The sequence below is a fragment of the Eulemur rufifrons genome, chromosome 7 (assembly GCF_041146395.1).
Source record: "Eulemur rufifrons isolate Redbay chromosome 7, OSU_ERuf_1, whole genome shotgun sequence".
Classification (NCBI taxonomy): Eukaryota; Metazoa; Chordata; class Mammalia; order Primates; family Lemuridae; genus Eulemur; species Eulemur rufifrons.
In genome coordinates this window covers 227,931,974-227,954,810 of record NC_090989.1, presented here as the reverse complement: position 1 = coordinate 227,954,810, position 22,837 = coordinate 227,931,974, and the positions used below count along the sequence as shown (strand labels likewise).

The window sequence follows — 22,837 nt, the reverse complement described above, 5'->3', positions numbered from 1 at the left end:
GTTCTCTAAAAGGATCTGAACTGAAGGCTAATTACTGGGATGTGGCTAGAATTCAAAGGAACATTTTGAAGTGGTTGGAGAGGATGAACTTTCCTGTTCAAAGACTTTCATTTCAGGGAAAACACCTGACTGGAGGAAGGGCAGAGGATTCCCTGTCCCATGCTAGAAACACACAGGCAAAGGTAATCTGATCCCCACGCTCCCTGCACGACATGGCCTTGCCTAGGGGGGAAGGGGGATTCTGACCGTCAGCAGCCTGCCAGCAGAGGAGGGAGAAGACACCCGATCTGGGCAACCAAGGGTCCAGTCTTGCTCAAAAGATGACTGTCCTTTTGCCACGAGGATGCTGAGACCCAGATGGACATCTGGAGAGACTCAGCCAGGCTGAGTAAGCTCTCATCTCTCCACCCTTGGACATTCTGCTCCAGCTCGATGTTAGTGTCCACCAAGGGCTTGGTCTTCTGCCCTCTCCTTGGGCTGCACACTCTCCCAGGGCGCTCCTGTCTGCTCTTACAGCCTCAATTTCCACTTCTATCTCCGGCCTCATCTGTCTCCCAAGTGCAAACTCAATACACAATTGCCTTCTGGAAATCTCTACCTGGATATATACCTCAATATGGGACCCAGCATGGGAAAAATAAACTCATCTTTCCTCCTCTGCCTCTGCACCACCCTGCCTCCACCACCAAACAAACAAACAAACAAACAACTCAGACTTTTCATCCTGGCTTCCCTGGTGGTTTAAAAATAGGTCTATGGAATATTTGACAGTCCTCCCATCAGGAAATGGAGTCTCTGTCCCCTCCTCCTGAACCTGGGTGGGCCTTTGTGACTGCCTTGGTAGACAGAAGGCAGCAGTAGCTAGGCTGTGTGGACTCCAAGGCTAGGTTAGAAAGGGCCACCTTCTGCTGGTTTCCCTTTTTGGGACACTCATGTTGGAGCCCTGATATATCATGTAAGAAGTCCAGCTACTCTGAAGCCAGCATGTTGGAGAGATAACATGGGAAAATCAGAGACAGAGGGACAGAGGGAGAGAGAAAGAGAGACAGAGAGAGAGGGGACAGAGGAGCCCCAGCTGTGGGAACCTGGCCAGCTCAGGCAGCAGACGAGTGAAAGACCTTTAGATAATCCCAGCCCCAGGCCCCAGTTTGCAACCAGAACGGAGACCCCAAGGGAGAATTGCCTTGCTGAGCCCAGTCAGGCTTCAGAATGGGGGGGCAATAATGATATGATCATTGTTATTTTAAGCCACTGGGTTTGGGGGTGACTTGTCACATAAAAATAGATGTCCCTAAACTGTGTTATCTGCAAACGTTTTTTGAGGGCTTTCCTGGTACCAGGCACTGGGCTAAGCATAATTAACTCTGATCTTCACAACAACACTATGAGGTGACTTCATTTTCAGGAGGGAGAGGCACAAGTGGGTGATATAACGTGCTTAAGACCCCACAGGAAATAAGTGATACAGCTGAGACATGCAAGCAGTTTGGGTCCAAAGTGGTACACTTGGGAGACATTCTAGATGACTCTGTGTCTTGTGCCACATACCAGGTTCTTCTGATTTTACTGGCCAAATAACTCTCAATCTGTCTTTCTCCCTCTGTCCTCACTGGCATTGCCTTGGTTCAGGTCCACCTCGTTTCTCATGAAGACTAATTTATCAACTTTCTAAAGCTCTTCCTGCTTCCAGTCTTGTTTCTGTCAATTCCTTCTGAAAACCAAAGCCAAGGCCATCTCTCCAAGATGCAAATCTGCCTGAGTCACTCTCTTGCTGAAAGCCCTTCCACCGGTTCCCTGACACAGGGTGGCACGCCAGCTCCTGGGTCCACCCCGGCCCCAGCCCCGGCCCCACTGTGTTAGTTCCGCCCTGTGCCTTTGTCTTTGAGCAAGGGTTATTGCTCCCTTTGTTCTCCCATTTACCTGATTACTATTTCACCTACTTCAAAACTCAGCTCAAGGGTGTTAGAAAGCCTTCCCAACCTCCTCCATGACCCATACAACACATGCAGCCCCAAGCCAGATAACCAGGGAGGCCCTGGTTGGCCCTGCAGATGTTGAGTTAAGAAGTTCCTGTACCTTCCATGCCCAACGGTACCCAGAACTATCCTCAGTGGGAATTAGGGCAGCATCAGGCCACTAGAAGCTTCACTCTTCGCAGGGATGAGGAACCACCAGAAAGCAAGAATTCCTCATCATTAAACACAGACCACCTCTTGCAAACACTGCATGTGTATGGACCAACCTCACTCTTAAGGGGTATGTGTGTATGTGTGTGTAAGTATATTTATCATGCAGTAAAACTGACTTTTTTAGTGTATCATTTTATGGTTTTTTAATATGTGTCAAAATTCTTATAACCACCATCAAAATTATTATAGAATATAGAACAGTTCTATCAGCCCAAAGAACTCCTTCATGCTATACCTTTCCAGTCACACCCTTTCCCTACTCCTAACCTCTAGCAACCACTGATCTGTTCTCCATCACTATGCTTTTATCTTTTTGAGACTGTCATGTAGATGGAATCATATTCTATGTAACCTTGGAGACTGGCTTCTTTCACTGAGTATAACGCCTTTGAGATTTATCCAAATTTTGTGTGCAAGAATAGCTGCCATGTCCCTTCTACCATGTGAGGACACAGCTAGGACATGCCATCCACGAACCAGAAAGTGGGCTCTCCCCAGACACTGAATCTGCTCACATCTGGATCTTGGACTTCCCAGACTCCAGACTGTGAGAAATAAATTTCTGCTGTTTATAAGCAACCAGTCCATGGTATTTTGTTATAGCAGCTCAAACAGACTAAGACACCCTCTCTCGGACTTTATAGTGGTTTCTGTCTAAATTCAATCGATTTCAAACTATGTGGTTAATAACTAAACAACTTTAGTGGTTCTTGTAACCCCATGAACTCAATAAAATTTAACCTATGAGCATGTATTGATCACTTTCAGGAAATAGCTCAGGAACATAACAGGTAAAAGGCAAGGATTTTGTTGTCATTGCCACCCACATTCATTGTCCCTGCTGTGAATAGCACACTTTCCATTGCTCAATCTGCCTCAGGTGGAGCTGAACCTGTCACTAGTTCAGAAGTTTGGGGGAACAGGGTGGGATGAGGGAGTGACTCTGGTCTGGCCAGTCAGATCGTCACATTCCTTTAGTCCTGAGACTACAGTGAGGAATGGGGCTGTGACCCAGTCAGGGCTTAGTGAGCCTCAGGCTAAGGCCCAGGAGCCTTGTTTGAACCGATAGGGATCAGAACCTTTCCCTTTTCTGCTGGGTGTGGAACTGGGAAAAGGAAACCTTGAGCTGTGCTGGCAGCTATTTCACCACCAGGGAAGAGTTCTCGCCTGGGAGTGACAACAACACAGGAGTGCAGAGACCAGATGTTAAGAGAGAACAGGTCCAGATGATACCGTGTGAACCCCTGAATCCAGCTGTACCTGAAGCCTGGTACTAATGCTGGACTCCTAAGTTATCCGAGCCATGAATTCTCTATGTCAACCCCGATCTTACTGGCTTAAGCCTGTTTGAACTGGATTTTCTGTTACAACTAGAAGAGTTCTGAATTATAGGTGCAGAGACAGAGAAGGTGTCACTGGTATTCTGGGTACCTCCTCTGTCAACCACAGAGGCCCTCCTGGGATGGCAGGAAGGTTAGTTGATGTGGGGCAAGGCCCTCAAGACATGGAGGCCATGGGGACAGGCCCGTGGGACGGGGCAAGGGCAGGAGAGGGGTCATGCTGGGAGACAGCAACAGAGCTTGTGGGAGCCATTGTTACCTCCGGTTTCCCACAGTGCCCATAAGCGGCAGCCAGGATCACCAGGCATCATCAAAATAATTTCTCTGCTGTCGTTCATAGAACTTGTATCTTTTCAACAGTTCCTTTTGATGTCCTGAGTTAACCTCTCAGTGTGGCACTCCATGCCTATGGCTCTGGGCTGGTCATTCTCTGTGTGCCCCTCGGATTCTCCCTCTGTCCTTCCTTGTCCTGCTCTGTGTGCAGGGGGCTGACCCAGGGTCCCTTGCCCTCTGGTTTGGGCTGGGTTTAGCCAAGGAGAGGCACTGGCTGTAGATCTTAAGGACAGAAAGAAAGGGAGTTTAGGGTCTTTATTTTCTCCCTGCCTCACCAGGCTCTGGCAGTAGCTGTCCCTCTGTGGCCAGGTAGGTCCTGTCACTGGGTCCCTGCCTCAGGACTGTGCTAACACTGTCCCCCGCCTGCTCGCCCAGGCCTATGGGAACTAATAGCTTCCTATGGCTACTTGTCCCTGGGTGCCTCGCCATCCCTTGCTGATTCCCTGAACCCTGCCTAACTCTATAAATAGTCCCTTGATTAAATTCTGTTCAGTGTAACCCCTTTGAGTAAGTGCACCATCTGTTTCCTGCCAGGTCCCTAAGTGACACAGGCCTGCATGTCCTTACCACCCTCAATCTCAGCATAGCCAGTCACAGCAAACTCCCTGCAATTTCTTAAAGATGCTCCACACTTCTGTTTTCATGCCCTTGTTCACAGGACTCCCCCTCCTTGGAATCTCTGCCTAATGAACTCCTAGCCACCCCTTAAAGCCTACTTAGCATGCCACCTCCTCCAGAAGCCTTCGCCAGGCTCTCTCCCCAGGTGGAAGGAGTCTCACCTCTGGACCCTACTAAGCTCGTCTGTGTCTCTATTACCCCCTCTGACAGGCCTCTGTCTCACTCCTATTTTCCTTCGTCTCCAGAGGCAGAAGCATCCATCTGCTCGTTCCTGTGCCCCATCACCCCCGGTACTGAATTTGACATACTGTAGGTGTTCGATTGCACCTGCTGTGTTGAACTGAACCAGGAATGCATGATAACTGCTATTTAATGCATGGGCCTAGGAAGCCACTGCGTTGTCCACCCTCTGCTCATCAGACCTGTTGATGAAAGGCAGGAGAAAGTAGCTGAGGGAAGATGCCGTTAGCAGAGTATGAAAACTGGGCCACAGGAATATGAGTACAAATTCTGCCACATCATCCCAGGGCCACCCAAACCAAACGTGTACTGTAAACATGACCTTTCCAAAAACTAATGACTCGCAGGAGTGTTCTCTTTTGACAATGGCAATGGTGCTGTACTCACGAGAATTCGAGTGCCCAGTTCCTACACCTGGGAACTTCCCTCTGGCTTCTGAGGAGCCCTTTGGGTTCAAGCGAGGATGAGGTTGGTTGGGAGGTTAGGACCAGCCCACAGGAATCCAATCTCTAGAGCAAGCATCCAACTGACTTAGAGCCCAGCAGGAAGATGACTCTTTCAATCTCAGAACAACCAGACTCCTGCTCTCCTCCACAGGTATCTTGTTTGAAACGACAGGTGTGTCAGTCCCACACGTGTTGTGGTGGGATTATCTCCTGAGTTACATATCTATGACTTGACTTGTGGGTTCTAAAATCTCCCATTTTCTACCTGTGCTTGACTCTCCTTAGTCTACTTTTTTTCTCTTAAAATGCCTCATGTCTGATAATCTCATAGGCGATTCTATCTATCACCTTGTTTGATGCATGCCTGTGAAATACCTTTACCTACCTTGTGGTCACATTCCATTCTCTCCCCTCCTCAGTACCTGGGCAAATATTTGGCCTCCGAGTCACTGAAGGAATTATGAGCCCTTCACCCAGACTTGTATGGTTTGGAAAGGCCCTGGAACTCTCTGCCTGAAGGATACAACTTTTCCTCAAGTTTAACACCAGTTCTCAGAGCACTACCTCTTTACAACAGCCAGTTTCACAACTCCTATAAACACCTTCTTGGCTTACCACACAATCTTAGGAAGCTTTCTCTCTGCCTGTAAACAAGATCTGCCCATCTCCCCTGGAGCAGGTTTTAGTCAGGAGCAACCTGATATCAGACTGACCTCCAGGAGAAAGGTGGCGGCAGGCAGGTCATCCTAGACTTTCTAGACCTGCCATAAGCCTGGAATTCCCAGTCTGATTAACCTTGAGCCCAGAGTGCAGAGTCTAAGTAACTGGGACTCCCCAACTTTCCTCAGCCTGTTCCTTACCTCTGCTTACAAAACCCGTGTCACCTTGAACTCTGTTCTTCATGACTCCTAACCCTGCTGCCTGACAACTGTTTCCCCTCCTCTCCTAACTTTTGTGGAGCTGCGACTCTCCTCTCCTTCCCCGCTTCCAGGAGGACCACAGAAATATTTACTTTTATCTCCAAGTGAGTTAAGACATAGTTTCAGAATTGTGTGATATTTCTTAAATTAAAATGAAAGTGGCCCCCAGTGTTGAAAGGCTAGGTTAGGAATCTCTGCCTGTGATACCTCAATGCTTCTCTTAATTCTCACTGAAGAATAAAGGCAAAGATAGGCCAGCTTGTTTCGTTATCATTTGTCAAAGGAAAAAACACTCATGTATGGAATATTAAACATGTTACATGACACTAAAAGGGGCCCAGATGCCTCTTCATACAAGATGAGAGTGGCCTCTAAAAACACAAAGATGACATCTTCTACCAATGCCTTCAAGGAATAACATTGCACCCCAAAGGAAAATCTTACTATTAGCACCATCTTTCCTTTTTATCTTTTTGGGAAATGATAACAAACATTTATAAGGCACTTTACAATTTTATGAAGTACCCCCACATGGATCAGCTCATTTGGTAACAGCTATGGATTAGAGTTAGGTCCAGAAATGACTACAAATGCATCTAAGATGACCACCAGGGACCAAAAAAATCAAACATGGTGAGTATAATCTTTTCACAGTAACACTTGAGGATTTTGTTTACTCTTCTTGGAATCTTTTATGTATATGGAGATCTGCAGCCCCCTTTCTTAGTATTTCACTCATGGACAACAGATGTTCCCTGGAGCACGAGGGGAGGTTCTAAGACGGGAGAAAGAGAGAGAATCTAAGCAAAAAGTTGCAGCTGCCTCCCCCATCCATTCCAATCGGCCAACTCTTTTCCCTAGCGCACAGGGCCCTGAGCAAGATTCACGAGCTCAGGGATGAGCACTGCTTTAGGGAACTTCAGGATTCTGGATCTCAAATGCAGTTAAGTCTAGTCTTCTGTGGTTACTGACTTGAGGTTAGAAAAGCGAACAAATCTTACTCAATCATTTCCACTTAAACAAAAGTAGATGTAAACATCTGATTTTTTTTTTTTTTTTTTGAAAAATAAACAAGCTAGTTGGAGATCATTGGAAAATTCCAATATTCAATGCAGGTGTCAAACCTGTCACAGAGGAAACCTGGGCATGTGTTGCAGGTTCTGTGGCTTCTGAACTGGCAACAAGATCTCGAACTCTATCACTCCACAGAACTCAGAATCTCTTCGGTCTGCTGAAACCTCAGGCAATTCTCCAGATACAAGAAAGAAATCCATGAGGAGGAAGCAGAAATGGAGCAAGTCTGTTACATCTCCTGGTTGACAATTAACTTTTGTTAATAAAAAAAAGTAAAAACCTATCTTCAGATTATTTAATGACCAAGTCTGGTGTTTACCCAGGCAGTTGCTCAAGGTCTACTGGAACAGATAGCACAGACAGGCTAATGAATTTCTTATCATAGAAATAATCTCTAGACAGGGAAGGAAATGGGCAGAATTTGGACAAGGATGTGAAAGGATAATCTGAGGAAGAAAACTTAGAAGTAAATTCACTAAAACATGTAGGAGTTGCTAAATACCACATCTGAAAAGGCTCTACCTACTACTCAAGGCTGATTCAGCTCCAAGCCATAGCTCAACTATGGGAAGCCAGATGTACCTTGCAGATAAGATTTCCATCTTATCTAACCAGTGCAAAGAATTCTCTGGAGATCAGGATCATTCTGGTGCTGGTTTCTTGAGAAGTCAGATCTTCCTTAGGGTAAAGAGACACTCTCCAGTCTGGGAGCTTCAGGGCCATGCTAAGCTCACACTAAAATGGCTTCAGAACTGTTAATAACCAGGCTTTCCTCCCCAACCTAGGAGTAAAGTATGTTTGGAATGACTTGGGTTGGGATAAAGTTCCTCATGGTCTTCACTCAAAAACCCATACAACTGAGTGGGTAACTAGGGGATCAATGGGGTTGGCTGAGCAAGGATTTACCTCTTTTGTTCTTCAATGAAGAAGGTTTTATAATCAGCCAGGAATGTTTTGGGGGATCTCCTATGAAGTAAGTGCAATGCTAGATGCTATGATGTGCCAGGCCGGTGTAGGACAGCCTTCTTATACTCAGGACACTGAGGAGACAGAGGAGTATGAAAGCATAACAACACATATATTAAATAATAGTTCCACATAATACCGACATTGGACAGAAGAGAGGATAAGGCCTCTGCATGCACATCATCACCTCCACCTGGACTTGCTCCTTCCAATCTTCAAGCTCAGAGTCTGACCACACCCACTCTAGGCCATTCCAACTACGGCCTTCTCCAGGGACTCTCCCAAATCCACCCAGAAGACACGTCATAGCTTTCTGGCAGCCCTAATCATACCCAGGCTTATTTAGTGATATTTGTGCATGCACTGCTTCCGACACACTGAGAAGCTAAAACACAGACTTAGACTCTGCATTTCTTGCTAGTAACATCAGTACTAGCAATTGTTCAATATAAATTAAGTTCTTCATTGATTTCCAAATGAATAGATTTACCCAGCAACATACAATACATTTCATCCTACATGCCAATTCTGTTTGATTAACGGTGGTTGCCTGGAGCATAGTGTCGAGGATTCTAAGGGCACGACAGAGCTTGGTAGTAGAGTGCTGTAATCAATTAGTGATGTCTGCCACAGGACAGGCGTGGGAGTGGTGGTGCAAATGCAGATGGTTTGTGAATATAAGTTCAGAGAAGGGGGATTATCTCCAACTGAGCAGTGAGAGAAGCCTATAGGATAAAAGTGGGAATTACATCCATCTTCCAGGATGGGCAGGATAACCATGGTTGAAACTTGAGCAAAAGCATTAGGGCAGGAAAGTACAACACATCCTGGGAAAGCAACTACTAGACAAGTTCCACCAGAATTCATACAGAAGGTTTCTGGGGAGAGGAGAAGGGGAAAGACCAAACTACGGAATGCCCCAAGTTAAGATAAAGAAGAGCTAGAGACCAAGAAGGATGGAGCAAGAGGGAGGATAATGGGCTTTATTTAGCAACTTTGAAAGAACAAAGTCTGTCTGCAAGAATGATTTCAACCACCAATTAGGTGTATCAAGGTTTGCTAAGAAAGGAAGAAGCCTTGCTTGATGGTTAATAACCTAAGCTTTGGAATCAGACAGTCTAAGCTTTGCTGGGTGCAAATCCCAGCTCTGACTGTATACTCAGCCACATGACCTAAGTCTTGTAAGTTTCAGTTTCCTCATCTGCAAAATGAGAACACCTTCCTCCCAACTTACCGTGTTGAGGGTTAAGAGAGTAATAAATGTGCATAAAACTAATAGTTAAGCCCTCAATAAATATTGATACTAGACTTGGTTAGCCACACGAGAGAACTTTTCAAAGGAGAAAATATGTCTTTGTCTTAATGTCTTATCATTTGAAGAATCTTATATGAGACCTGTTACGTAGCTAAGTGGCTCAGAAAACAATACGTATATGAGATACTCATAGAAATTAAGCAAAAGCAGTTTATTTTCCAGTAATGGGGAGAGGCTCGGAGATCAGGCTTTCTGTAGTTCAGGCATTTCTGGTGACCGTGCATTTTTTTGGTTGACTTAATTCTTTACTGATTATAAGTAACTAGATAACTCTTGAGCAATGAACAGTGGTAGAAAAATAATACAATAGTACAATCTCACTTAAGCTCTCTCCTATAAGGATTTCCTTCCCCCTTGGTTGAGTGAGTGCTGTAGTTTTCATCATCAGAGGGCACTGAACCAAAGTAGTTGTCTCAGAGTGGTCATAAGAATAAAAACACTGTGTAGACCCTCTCTGAGAGTGTTTCTGAATCAAAGCTCCAGTCCAAAAGGCCACCACTTTGCTTCAATGTGCAGACCAAGCAGAGTCACATGCTGCTGGTATCAAGACACTTCCCAGACATGTCGAGATCTGCTGTGACAACTGTCCTGTCTTGGACACAGTTAGGGACTCTGAGACTAAGAAGGGGCCTGGGAATAAAGACTTCAGCCTGAGTGCAGAGGGACTGGTAGAGGGTCTTATCTTCTTAGCGCTGGTTCTGAGTCTTAGTGGAGAATGAGGCACAGTGTCCCTTCCTGTCTTGGCTGAGTGGGGACCCGCTGCCTGGAGCTCACACACGGGCTGGCCCCGGGACAGGAATGACAAAGGACACACTGTGTGAAGTGTCTGTGAGCTGGGACAAGGTCCATCCATCCCGGAAAGTACAGGATATTTGCGGGAAAGGAAATCTTCTACCTCTGGTAATGGAACAGGCAGTCAGCAGATATTTTTCAAAGCAAGGTAGTAAAATTTCTGGCAAGGAGTGAGTCACCGAAACACTTCCTTTCCATTAACAGAGGTGTTACTGTGGAGTGCACTAATTACAACAGAGCACTCTTTGTTGCAGTTAGGGCTGTTCCTTCAGCAAGTATAATGAATTAGCTCCTTCTAAATCTATCCATTGAGCTAAACTATAGCTCTGAAGTGAATAATTGGCTTCATAGTAACTGTCTCCAATATTGTCTTCTATTAGAAGATGTATGTTTAACATTCAAAATAGGAAAGGCCATTTAAAACACTTGCTACTTTAACAGACACTGCTGCAGGAGGCTTTAAATAGGCCACTTCGTGTCATCTAAAATGAGTGCATTTTCTTCGAGAGTGCTTCAGTGTCTTCAGTGTATGTGACCCCAGATCTCCAGCGACACAGGGGAGATTTGCAGTTCCTCAGGTGAACACAGCCTCCCTGGCGCCGGGCCAGTGTACCGCCAACTCCCTAGGACAGTTATTTTCAGTCTTGGCTCTGTTAAAGGTAATCACAATTTCTCACAAGTAATTAATGTGGAAAGCTTTCTCTCTTCCTGAGCAAGTGCTCACATATGCATGCACATGCTTTCTAATGGCTAATTCCTAATCCCACCTGTTTACACCTTGTCTGGTATAACCCAGAGTTTACCCATCTCAGCTACATATATGAGCTCGACTACATCCTCAATTAGCACATAAAAACTTTCTACGTAGTGTGTCTTCATGTGAAGCTTCCATGCTCAATGCTCAAATTTTTGACAGATGGGTAATTTTGATTCTGTAGTTTTATTGTATTAAATAAAACACTATATCTTAAATTATGCAACACCAAACAAGAGATTTAATATATTGTCAACCATTAGCAGTTTATATTCAAAGTCCTCCCAATAGGGGACATTAAAAATGTATATGCCAAGCCTGATGTGCAGTCTGGCAAAATTATGTAAAATAATTTTTTAAAGATTAGTTTTATAATTTTGTGTTTTGATAATTTTGTTTGGGGTTTTGATTTGATAGACTTGAGGTGTATACCTTGCAGAGGACAACCAAAAATCAGAACCTTTTCAGTGATGCCCCAAATTTGCTTCTGACTCGATTTCAAAAATGAAAGCACCAGCATAGGCATCAAAGACCAATTTCTTTTTTTAATTCTTCAATATGTGGAATTTGGGCCAAGCCAGCTAAAGGACCTCTTCTCTAAGGTACTTAAATTAAGCAGATATGTGAGGGAGATAGATACATGATTTTATATAGATGTACACACACACATACACAGAAAGAACCAGAGAATGAGAGAGAAAGGAGAGCACATATCTATCTAAATATCTTAGGGAAGGTATGTAATACCTTATAGACACATATATAAGTGTACATGTGTATACATTTAGTCACACATAAAGTGACTTAGACAAATCTAACACACTATCAACTTCCAAATTTCTAGAAAATACCATGGAAACCAATTAGTATTGATCATTATTTTGCTAATCATATTGTCATGTCTGTGGCATGCTATGGAAATAAAAAGAAATATATATACAAATAAAATATGGCTAAACCAGAAACTTTGTCTGTTTTCATCAGTTTTCATAACTATATAGACATAAAACTATATTCTTCATTAAAAGCAAAAGTCTCCACTACATACAGACAACTATGCCAGTTTTGCTTTCCCTGTGTCAAACTGATTATTAATTGTACGTTGTGGAAATGATTGATTTTGAAGATATAGGAACTAGACTATTCCTATCATTTTAAAGAAATTTTTTTAAGGAAACTGTTATTTTTTTATTTTGTGATTTTGGAATATTCTGTGCTTCAAAAGTATTTTAGCCTTGAGACATATAAAGTCCCAAAACATACATTTATTAGACTTTCTGTTATTACTATTGTAATGAAAAATCTAATCCTGACATAGAACATCACTCTGGTAATTGCTCCATGTACAATTTACATTATTATCCCTAAGTCACTGATTGATTGGCAGTTCATACAGAACAGGTGACTCAACATCAAAGTCATTCCATCTTCATGTAATGCCCTCTAACCTTCCCCTAGCTCACTACAGAAGAGTTCCTCTGGCTCCTGGCAATGAACTGAGGAATGACTATACAGTCATAGAGCTAAAGGTTCTTAAAACTACAAGAAACCTCAGAGATTTTCTAACCCAGGGACAACCAGTATGCAGCACACATACCACTATGTCCTGACCCTAAGTCCTTGGCAGACAGCAGTAATCCATTTCAGAACTTTTGTTTGCAACTTTCTCAACAGACATCATACCAGACAGCCCACTACCTATAAATGAGAATTGGCACATGAATGGAATCCTAATCCAAACCCCTTTCTTTCTGATAAGAAACAAAGACTCAGAGAGTTATAAGTATCAGATACACTGTTTTGTAAACATGGAATTTAAGAGTCAGTCTCATTACTTTGTCTCATTTCATTTTCCAGTGCCTACTAGGTATCACAGGAGGGCCCTCAAGGAATCTATAATCTAGATTTGAGGAAGAAAAGATGCTTGAGATATTTATGGAGACTAATTAAATGTTAATCGGTGTTGCTGACATAGATCAAAGGGGGCTGAAGTAGGAAGAGAAGAATGTAAGGAGGAAATGGAGTTTCATCTAAGCTTTGGGCTCATTTATTCCCTCAACAAACAAGATAATGTATTACTGACTCTCAGGGTCATAAATGGCTCAACGACTCAACAAACGTATTGAGCCTGCCAGGTAACGTGGTGGGTGCTGCGGGCACAGAGAGTAGCAACACAGAATTCCTTCCCTCGTGGGTTGGTGAGGGAGGCAGAAAAATCAGAATGTAGGGTAATAAATACCAGGTAGATACCAGTTCTGCGCAGCAGCGGAGGAGCATAACAGGTGCAGAACGTGTGGAGCCGGCCTGCCAGGGTTTGAGTCCCATCCCTGCCCTTGACCAGTGACCTTGGGCAAGTTTCCTAATTCTCTGTGCCTCAGTTTCCTGAAAATATGCTTGATGGAAAGGTCAAATGGGTTACTATACTAATATATAGCACTTGCAACCGTATTGGGCACATAGTCAGTGATACATAAGCCTTAGACCTTATTATACGGGAAACCGGAAGGGAGGGCATTTTGTACCACCTGGGAGAAGTGGGGATGAGGGGAATGACCCAGAAGAAGGGGTGTGTGAGCTGAGTCTTGAAGGATGAGTCAGGCAGGCTGGATGCAGGGGGTGAAGGGTTTTGGATGCCATGCTAAAGAGATGTCCTCCCCTCGCCTAAGGGCAGTGCAGAGCCATGAACTCTTTTAAGCCCCAGAGTGATGTGATCCAATCCATATCTTGGAAAGGTCACTTTGATAGCAATTTAAACCCTCAACTGTTACCTCTTGCCGTGGTTTGAGTGCTGGCCCCAAAATGAATGAATATGACCTTCTATGGCAACATGTGATTTAGTCAAGGATCTTGACAGGAGGGTCATCTGGGCAGGCTCTAAATGCCATCACAAAAAGACAGAGCTAGAGGGAGACCACAAACACAGGAGAAAGGGACATGGAGACAGAGGCAGGGGTTACAGCAATGTTGCCACAAGCCCAGGCACGCCGGGGCAGCTGCCAGAGGCTGGAAGAGTCCAGGGACAGATTCCCCCCTAGAGCTCCCAGACGAGTGTGGCCCTGTTGGAGTTTGGACTTTTGGCCTCCAGGATTGGTGAGAATAAATTTCTGTCGTGGTATTGCGTGACAAGAGCTGCAGGAAATGAATACAGCCATTGACCCTTGCCACCTCCCCTTCCATCTCAGGGGCATGAAGTCCTGTCGCCTGTTCAGGGTTAAGCTCTGACCAGACCCCTCCGTCCCACTCCCCTGGGCCTCACTGCAGCCATCGTCATTCACAGTTCTCTCTCTTCTGCATTTGTACTCTCAACGGTTGCTTCTCTTCAGGTTCAATCAGATTCAAGTCTCCTTAAACACAAAACAAAACAAAATAGAAAATACTTCTCTGCATCTCACACATAACTAACTACCACTTCCTTCCGATTCTTTCACACCTGTGCGCCTCCAAAGGCAGGCTCAGAGGGTCAGTCCCGTCCTCCGGCACCCTCAGCGCTGTCGAACACCCTCCCCCACTGAGTCTCACCCACCACTCGCTCCAGTTCTTAATTCCCATCACGCTGATTCTCCTCTGTGCGTCTCCTCTACCCAGACCGCCAACGTTGGGGTTCTCCAGGGCTCTGTCTTTGTTCTTCTCTTCTCCCTCTTCTCCCAAAACAGGTTCATTCGTTCCCTAAGCTTTAAACACATGCCCAACACACTCAACACTCCATTCCACATTTGTCTCCTGAGCCCAGACCCACTCACACAGCTGCTTGCTGCCCACCTTTGCCCAAGGGCCCCTCTAGCTCCTCAACTCCAAGTGTCCACAAGGGAACAGGCCATGTTCTTTTCCAAGCTGGTGTCCCTTCCAGGACTCCCTATCCTGCCACCGCCTTCTCCATCAGACCAAATCCAGCTCAGCCCTGCCAGGTTAACCTGCTGAGCACCCCGAGCAGCTGTTTTTCCCTTGCATTCCACTGCTGGCTGCTCAGTCGAGATGCTCGTCTCCCCTGGACCGGACCTTGGACCTGAACCATCCCATTGCTCTGACCCCTGAGAACCCACCCCAGCTCCTCTACTCTCTCCCGCCCTCACACCACTCCTTGATGTTTCTCAAATGAGCCAGGATGCTCCCCAGATATCTGTGCGACTTGTTCCTTCCCCTCTTTCCAGTCTTGATGCAACTGTCACCTTGTCAATATGGCCTCCCCTGTCACTCTATCTAAAGTTGCAATCCCCCACCTTCCCAGCCCCTTCCCCTGCTCTATGCTATTGCACAGCACTATTGCCAGCGAGCACGCTACACTGTATTTTACCTATTTATTCTCTTTACTGCCTACCTCTCTCCACTTGAACAGAAGTCCCATGAGGGCAGGGAGTTCTGTTCCCTGCTGTGTGACCTGGCCCTAGAATAGCCCTTGGTTCTGCAGGGATGTTCCTCAACACCGCTGAGCCACGGCTCTGTGCAGGGGAGGGGCTGGGCCCAGACCAGCATGAGCCACCAGCCGCCCTGTCCTCAGGGGTTTCACAGACAGGACAAGGAAGTATATACCAAGTCTCAAATTAGCACTGCCAGACAGACGCTGCAAGGGCTCCAGGGCAGGAGCCAGGAGGCCAGGCAAGGGTGTTACTGAGAATGTGAAAGAATCTTTTCAGATTTTTAAGACAATGGAATCAGAACCTATAAATGATTGCTTCCTGGCCGGGCGCGGTGGCTCACGCCTGTAATCCTAGCACTCTGGGAGGCCGAGGTGGGCGGATCGTTTGAGCTCAGGAGTTCGAGACCAGCCTGAGCAAGAGCGAGACCCCACCTCTACTAAAAATAGAAAGAAATTATATGGACAGCTAAAAATATATATAGAAAAAATTAGCCGGGCATGGTGGCGCATGCCTGTAGTCCCAGCTACTCGGGAGGCTGAGACAGGAGGATCGCTTGAGCTCAGGAGTTTGAGGTTGCTGTGAGCTAGGCTGATGCCACGGCACTCACTCCAGCCTGGGCAACAGAGTGAGACTCTGTCTCAAAAAAAAAAAAAAAAAAAAAAAAAAATGATTGCTTCCTTAGCACTCCAAAGAAAATGATTTAGAATGAATAAGCTTGCCAGTTCCGTGTAAATACCAATACCTATTACCTTTTCTGAGAATTCTTAAGCTTGAAATCACATTTTCTAATGACTGAAATAACACATGACCCATCCGGAGAAAAAGATGAGGGTTTATGCTGTGAATAGGGTGAGATACCACAAGTGCCTGAACAACATTATCATTACGTGATCATCACCGGGTGACTTGAATCAGAATGCCGGCAGAATTCCCACACTCAGTAATTCTGCTTGGACAGAACTCCCACTCAGAGCACAAAAATCCTTCCTTAAATTATATATTTAAGCATTATATTTAAATGGCTTGAGGATTAGACTGTGGGGTACAAAACAAAATGATTAATTCCTTCCATTTCCCTTTTAAAAACAATGAATACTACTACAGAGGCTTGTATTGGTTTGGACAGCGCATGTCATCAAAACACTTCAATCGCCCTGGACTCTAAATTATAGGCTGGACACCAAGCGGAACAGTGAAAGAAACACAGCATGAGAGACTTTATTTTACAAGAAAATACTAATTTCCTCATAATAAAGTTAACCAGATTTATCTTAAAATAACAACTATAGAGTACTTATTATATGCCAGCTACAGAACTGGGTATTTTCACATTATCTCACTATTCTAACAACAAAGGACATAATGATGAATAGCCCCATTGTCCAGATGAAGAAACTGAGGATTGCAGAGAATAATCAATTTGTCTAAATAGTAGGGCCTGATAGTGCCGGAATTCAAATCCAGGACTCTTGACTCCAGGCTCTGTGCTTTCTGCCACACTACAGAAGGAGGGAAAAAGCTTGTAAGAAATGTAATGAAAGCAATGAAAATGTTCCTAATGGTATCTTAGTAAAGGCCTCTCCTGTGAAAATTCAAGATATTATTTTCAGGATCTTGTAGGGTTTCACAGAAATTAACAATGATGATCACCTAACTATTCAATCCCTTTATCATGTGAATAAGAATTTGAGAAAGGTTTAGTTCTCAGCAGTTCCTTGTTCATGAGAAGAATTAACTCCCACACCTAATAAATAAAGATGATCTTTAATTGCATTTCCCCTAAAATGCTGTATCTTGAAAATCAGAGGCTTTAAGCTGGCTCATAAAAATCTTTGCCCCTCATTTCAATAACCGAAATATTTTAAAGTGTCAGGGCTACTGCATTATAGCAGGGGCCAAACATCTCAATGGCTGTAATTAGAAGATGATGTTTCTTCAGGGTAGTTAATAAACTTAACAGTTTTTTCTTCTTTACAGGCCACATGCAGAAAACTCCAGAAGGGAGGCTGCACGAGAGCTCTTGTGATTTTTCTGGATCAATTAAGACAGTTATAAAATAAACTCTTTCTATTATGCAGGGGCTTATGGAGAGACTCAGTGCCACTGTTACTGTAAGTGGCTGGAATTTCACTGCTGGTTAAACAAATGAGCCTTTGCAGACTACACAGAGGTGACTTTCCACTCCGGCCCAGCACACTCTGAAGAAAGAGGAAAAGAGAAGGACCGCAGGAAGTGGCTGTTGATGGGCACACTGGGGTGGCCTAGGATTGAGACTTCTCAAACGAGAAGTGACAATCGGGCCTGCCTTGTATTGGGACTGCCCTGAGTTGGAACTACCCCGTGTTGCCATCTGGAAGAGGAAATGTCGAGGAAGACTTCAGCTGTACACTTAAAAATTTTTCTTTTGATATTTTATTTTTATTTATTTCTTTTGAGACAGTCTCGCTCTCTCACCCAGGCTAGAGTGCAGTGGTGTCATCATAGCTCACAGCTACCCCAAACTCCTGGGCTCAAGGGATCCTCCTGATTCAGGCTCCCAAGTAGCTGGGACTACAGGCGCACACCACGACCCCCAGCTAATTTTTTTTTTTTCTATTTTTTGTAGAGACGGGGTCTCACTCTTGCTCAGGCCGATCTTGAACTCCTGGCCTCAAGCGATCCTCCCACCTCAGCCTCCCAGAGTGCTAGGATTACAGGTGTGAGCCACAGTGCCCAGCCTTACAATTTTTAAGTGGTAGTTTTCGTTTCTGGAGACAAGTACCCGAATCAAGCTCCTGGGGCTCAGCCCATTAAAACTGGAGGAAAGTGCCCATCTGAGACCAAAAGTGACATCTAACAAAACAGGCACGTAATCCTTCTTGACCAGGAAGGATTATGCAGCTAGTTCCAAAGGGCAGGGAACAACTGCTCAGAATCTTTTCCAAACCAGCCTCTAGTGAATGGGTGCGCTGAGCAGCAGTGTGCGACACTTGGGTAACAAGTGCATACCTCTGGAGAGCCCCAAGGGCAAAAAGGCAGGATCACTGCACTTCCGTGGGGAATTGGGAGGGAGACACAAGCCAATGTGCACCCCCGAAGTCTTTAAAAAAGATATTCAACAATTAATTCTGGATACTTATCGCTAGGAAAACAAACAAGGCCATCTCTTCTATTTGGCTAAAAAGAAATCAAATAGCTCTTTGTAGAGTCTGCTATTTAAGTGGTGGGGCAGGATGAACCTTCTCTATAAATTCCCAAAGTCACTTGGCACTTCTTGGGGGTAACAGTCAACACTTGCTTCTCTACTCTCCTTTTCCTCCCACAAATGGCCTCTGCCAAGACAATTCCGGATGTTATTTATTTACTAGAAACCTGACTTTTCTTTGCACAAGGTTCTGGACAATCTGACCCCAAGGATCCCATTAACTTTCAATGGTGATTTTCTAGGGCGTGGGGAGTAATCCGAGGGTGAGAAGGCGACACCAAATATTCTGAGATTCTGAAGTGGCAGCTGGAGAGGAAGGTGCAAGAGGCTGCCCCCACCTGCCTTTCCAGCAAACCCAGCTGCAGTTTCCAAAGGGAAGGTGGAGCCTGCCAAGGAATCCACATTCCCCAGAGTGTGCATCAGCCCTCACCTGCTGGGAGTCCCCACCTGTATGAGCTCAGATGGAAAGAGACAGACAGGGCTCCAGCCGCAAAGAAGTGCATCCCGGGGCCCAATTTGGAAAACAGACAACCTTGGCAGAAATTCAGAATCCAAATATGAATAACTCATACCTCTGAGCAATGGAATGGCTCAGACATCCACCTAGTGCAGTGATCTGCCAGAGGTGAATCACTTAAATACACCCTTGTCTAAAAACAGGCTAGGATGGCTTAAAAATTATTTTTAATAGAAAAACAACGTGGAGAGCAAGGAAGCTAAGGGCGGGGGGCGGGGGGGCATCTGAGTTCTCTTAGCTCTCTTTCCCTGTGACCTCCCGCTGGCCACAATGGCACGCCTCTGAATTCAGGCAGGAATCTGTCAGTTTTTCAGAACCCGGTGCAGGCAGTTGGCGCTCGCCGCGTGGGAAGCCACCTTTCCAGGCACTGCCTAGGGCGAGCGGCAACATCCCTAGCCTGTCTACCCGGGGGCATGGTCATCCCGGAGGCCGAGGTGCCTCTTTCAGTGTCCAGCTGAGAAGTGAAAGCCACATACGGTCTGCGCGGGCAGCATCGTTCAGGGGGGGAAAAAAAAAAAAGGAAGTAGAAGGGGAGTAGAGAGGATTAAAAACAAATTTAAACCCCATTTGTTTCCAAATGGGCAGAGCCTAGATCGACTTGCTTCTCTTTCCACCTTCAAGCCCATTTCCACCTTCAAGATCATTTTGTGTAAAGCAGGAACCAGCGGCTCGTGGAGCACCCAAATGGGAGTCCCGGAGGAGCTTTGTTCTTCGCCCGCAGTAATTAGCGCGCTTGGGGGGAACCCCCCGCGTGGGGTCTGAGGCCAAGGCCGAGGGGGGCGCCGAGGGATCCGGGCATCGCGTGCGCCAGCGCCAAGCCCACCCGCGCGCCCCGCACGCGGCCTGGGCGCGGGGCGCGCGTGAGTGTGCGCGCATCGCCCACCCGCTGCGCCGCTCACCTAACACCACCGCGGCCACGGTGGAGAGCAGCAGCCAGTTATTCCTCAGGAAGCGCTTGCAGTCAAATCCCTTCCTCGCCGGCTTCCCCATGGCGGGCGCCCGGGCTCGGAGCCGCGGTTGCGGTAGCCGCTATTGTGCGCGGGGCTCGGGAGTGCGCTCGTGGGCGGGGGGACACGGGGACCGCAGGCTGCTCCGCGGCGCAGTGGAGGCGGGATGCAGGAGCACAAGGGAGAGGGTGAGCGTTGGCTGTCCCTGCTGCCGCTGCTGCCGCTGTCACCGCCGCCGCCGCCGCCGCCACCTGGGGTCGCGCACCGCTCCTGACGCCCGGCTAGCCCGGTGGCTTTGCGTGGCGGGCGCGCCCGGCTCCTCCTGCCGCCGCCGCGCTCTGCGGCGCCCGGGCCAACCAGCGAGAAAGGAGGGAGGAGCGGCGGGCCCAGGCAGGCGGGTGGGTGCGTGCGTGGGGCGCCCGGGGTCCCGGTGGAGCAGGCGTGGAGGGGTGGCGCGCTGCGGCTGGAGCTGGGGTGTTGTCTCTGGGAACCCTACGCCCCGCTCCACGGCCTTCAACTGGAGTCTGTGTCGCTTGTCCCCGCACGCCCCCACCGCGTGTTAGGTCTTCGGATTTCAGGTTTTCTTCTGTCCCTAATCCAGAGGGGCGGTGCCACTGCCCGGGTTGGCGTGAACTTCATCCTGCAGCCTCCCTCTGCTTCTCCACACCAGCCATTCCCAGTGCCAGCACCAGGAGAACGCAGTGTCCGTTCGAGTTGGGGGAAACTGGTTCTACCTTGGGTCCCTCTTGCTTTCCTGTGCAGGCTGGCATCTGCCAGCAGCCGCGAAAGCCCAAGGCTCAGGGAGGAGGGAAGGAAAGAGTACTGGGGCAGGACAGATCTTTGGGAAGTTTCACACACGTCCTCTAATCCCACGGGGATTATGAAGTCTTCTCTCGGGACTGGGAGGTGATTTGTCTGTGGACACTGGGCTTGGAATGTTCCCAGCATATGGAGGCGATGATCCTTCTTAGAACTTCACTACTGCTCCTTGTGACTAACTCTGTGGCCGCCACAAGCTCCAAAGCTTTGAGACTTTGTTGAGTAATTAGGACCCAGAACCAGACCGGGCTGATCTGGGGAGAAGGTGGGCGGGCCCATCCCTTAGGCCAAACGCACTGGAAAGGCAAACCCAGGAGAGTGGGAGAAACTAGGTTAATGGTGCCAAATAGATTCTGCATTGACAAATGAATTTTCTCTCTTGCATTCCTCTATCCAATTTTTCCACCCTTACTTTATACAAAGTCTTACCCTCTTCCCTTTATCACATTAGCACCTCGGCGGCTCTAAATTAGGTTCTCATCCGCTTTCCTAAAATTAAGTGAGCCCTGCACGTTTTTTGCTACCGTGGTGTCTACTTTTTGATTTGTGGGTAGGGAGAATTTCCTCGACTAGATTTTCTGATAACTAAAACCCTGTAAATAGAGCTTGATTCGTTTGGTTTACGTTGATACAAGTATCCTTGAAGAGATAATAAAATTAAGCTTTATCAGACATGTACACTTTAGTATGAATGAGTTTATCAGCTCTTTTCCAGAAAGTAAATTTTGAGAGACAGAAGGTTAGAAGGATATCAAGGTCTGAGGAAGATTTGAAGAAATGTCAGAAGAGGGGAAACTATCAAGAAAGAAAAGATAGATTCATCCCACCGTAAAAAAGCTGGAAAATCTCCAATGTCCAACATGGGTGGAATGGTAAATATATTATGGAACTGCCATGCAACAATACATTATGCAGGCTATATAAAGGAAGTTTATGAAGGTTTTTTTTGTTTTTTTTTTTTTTTTTTGAGGTAGAGTCCCACTCTGGCACCCTGGCCAGAGTGCCGTGACATCAGTCTAGCTCACAGCAACCTCAAACTCCTGGGCTCAAGCAATCCTTCTGCCTCAGCCTCCCAAGTAGCTGGGACTACAGGCATGCACCACCATGCCTGGCTAATTTTTTCTATATATTTTTAGTTGTCCAGCTAATTTCTTTCTATTTTTTAGTAGAGACAGGGCCTTGCTCTTGCTCAGGCTGGTCTCGAACTCCTGAGCTCAAACGATCTGCCCACATCGGCCTCCCAGAGTGCTAGGATTACAGGCGTGAGCCACCACACCTGGCCTTATGAAGTTTTTAATAGCATGGGATAGCACATGTTATAATATTATAAAAGGAAAAAAGAACCATTAAAATTATGTATACAATATGATCACATATATAAAATAAACATATAAAACAAAACCACATGCTTAGAAAAAAGACTGGAAGAAAATATGCCAAAATTTTAGCAATGATCATCTTTTGTTTGAATCTTTTTGTTTTCTATCTTTCTGTATTTCCAAAGTGTCTACCATAAGCACACCCATGCTCATTCAGTTGTATATAGGGCTGTACTTACAAAATAAACAGGCCCTGAAGAGAAAAAAGTAGATGAACCTAAGAAGAACTTTGTGTAATCACAATTTTTGGGGTTGTAATAAGGCATTTACGTCTGGGTTCCAGGAGTAAGATATTTAGGTTTAATTCCCAGCACCACTACTTACCAGTTGGGTGATCCTGGGCAACTTGCTTAAATGTATTATGTATCAGTTTCTTCATCTGTAATATGGGGACATTAATAATCTTTATCTCATGGAATTATTATAAGAATTAAATATAATAATATGTTTGAAAGGCTTAGAACAGTATGTGGCATACAACAAATATTATTGCTAGTTCTACTTGGAGTTTACCTGGACGGGCATCTTCTGTCTCCCTCTCTCTTGAGGCTACCTGTCGTGAACTCATCCTGAACCACTTCAGAACCATGAGAATCCTTGCATTTTGGTCGACAGTAATTGCCCTTTAGAAATACAAGAGCCCTTATAT

At 46.0% G+C, this 22,837-nt stretch overlaps 1 protein-coding gene across 1 annotated transcript in view; it reads right to left on the bottom strand.

Annotated features, from left to right (window-relative positions):
• Positions 1-20,541, bottom strand: part of SLC1A1 (solute carrier family 1 member 1) — a 79,228-nt gene extending 58,687 nt beyond the window's left edge. Inside the window, exon 1 of the mRNA XM_069476453.1 lies at positions 19,943-20,541. Coding sequence (XP_069332554.1) covers positions 19,943-20,033 — 91 coding nt within the window. The 5' untranslated portion in view covers positions 20,034-20,541. The remainder of the gene's footprint in view (positions 1-19,942) is intronic.
• Positions 20,542-22,837: the final 2,296 nt, after the last annotated feature.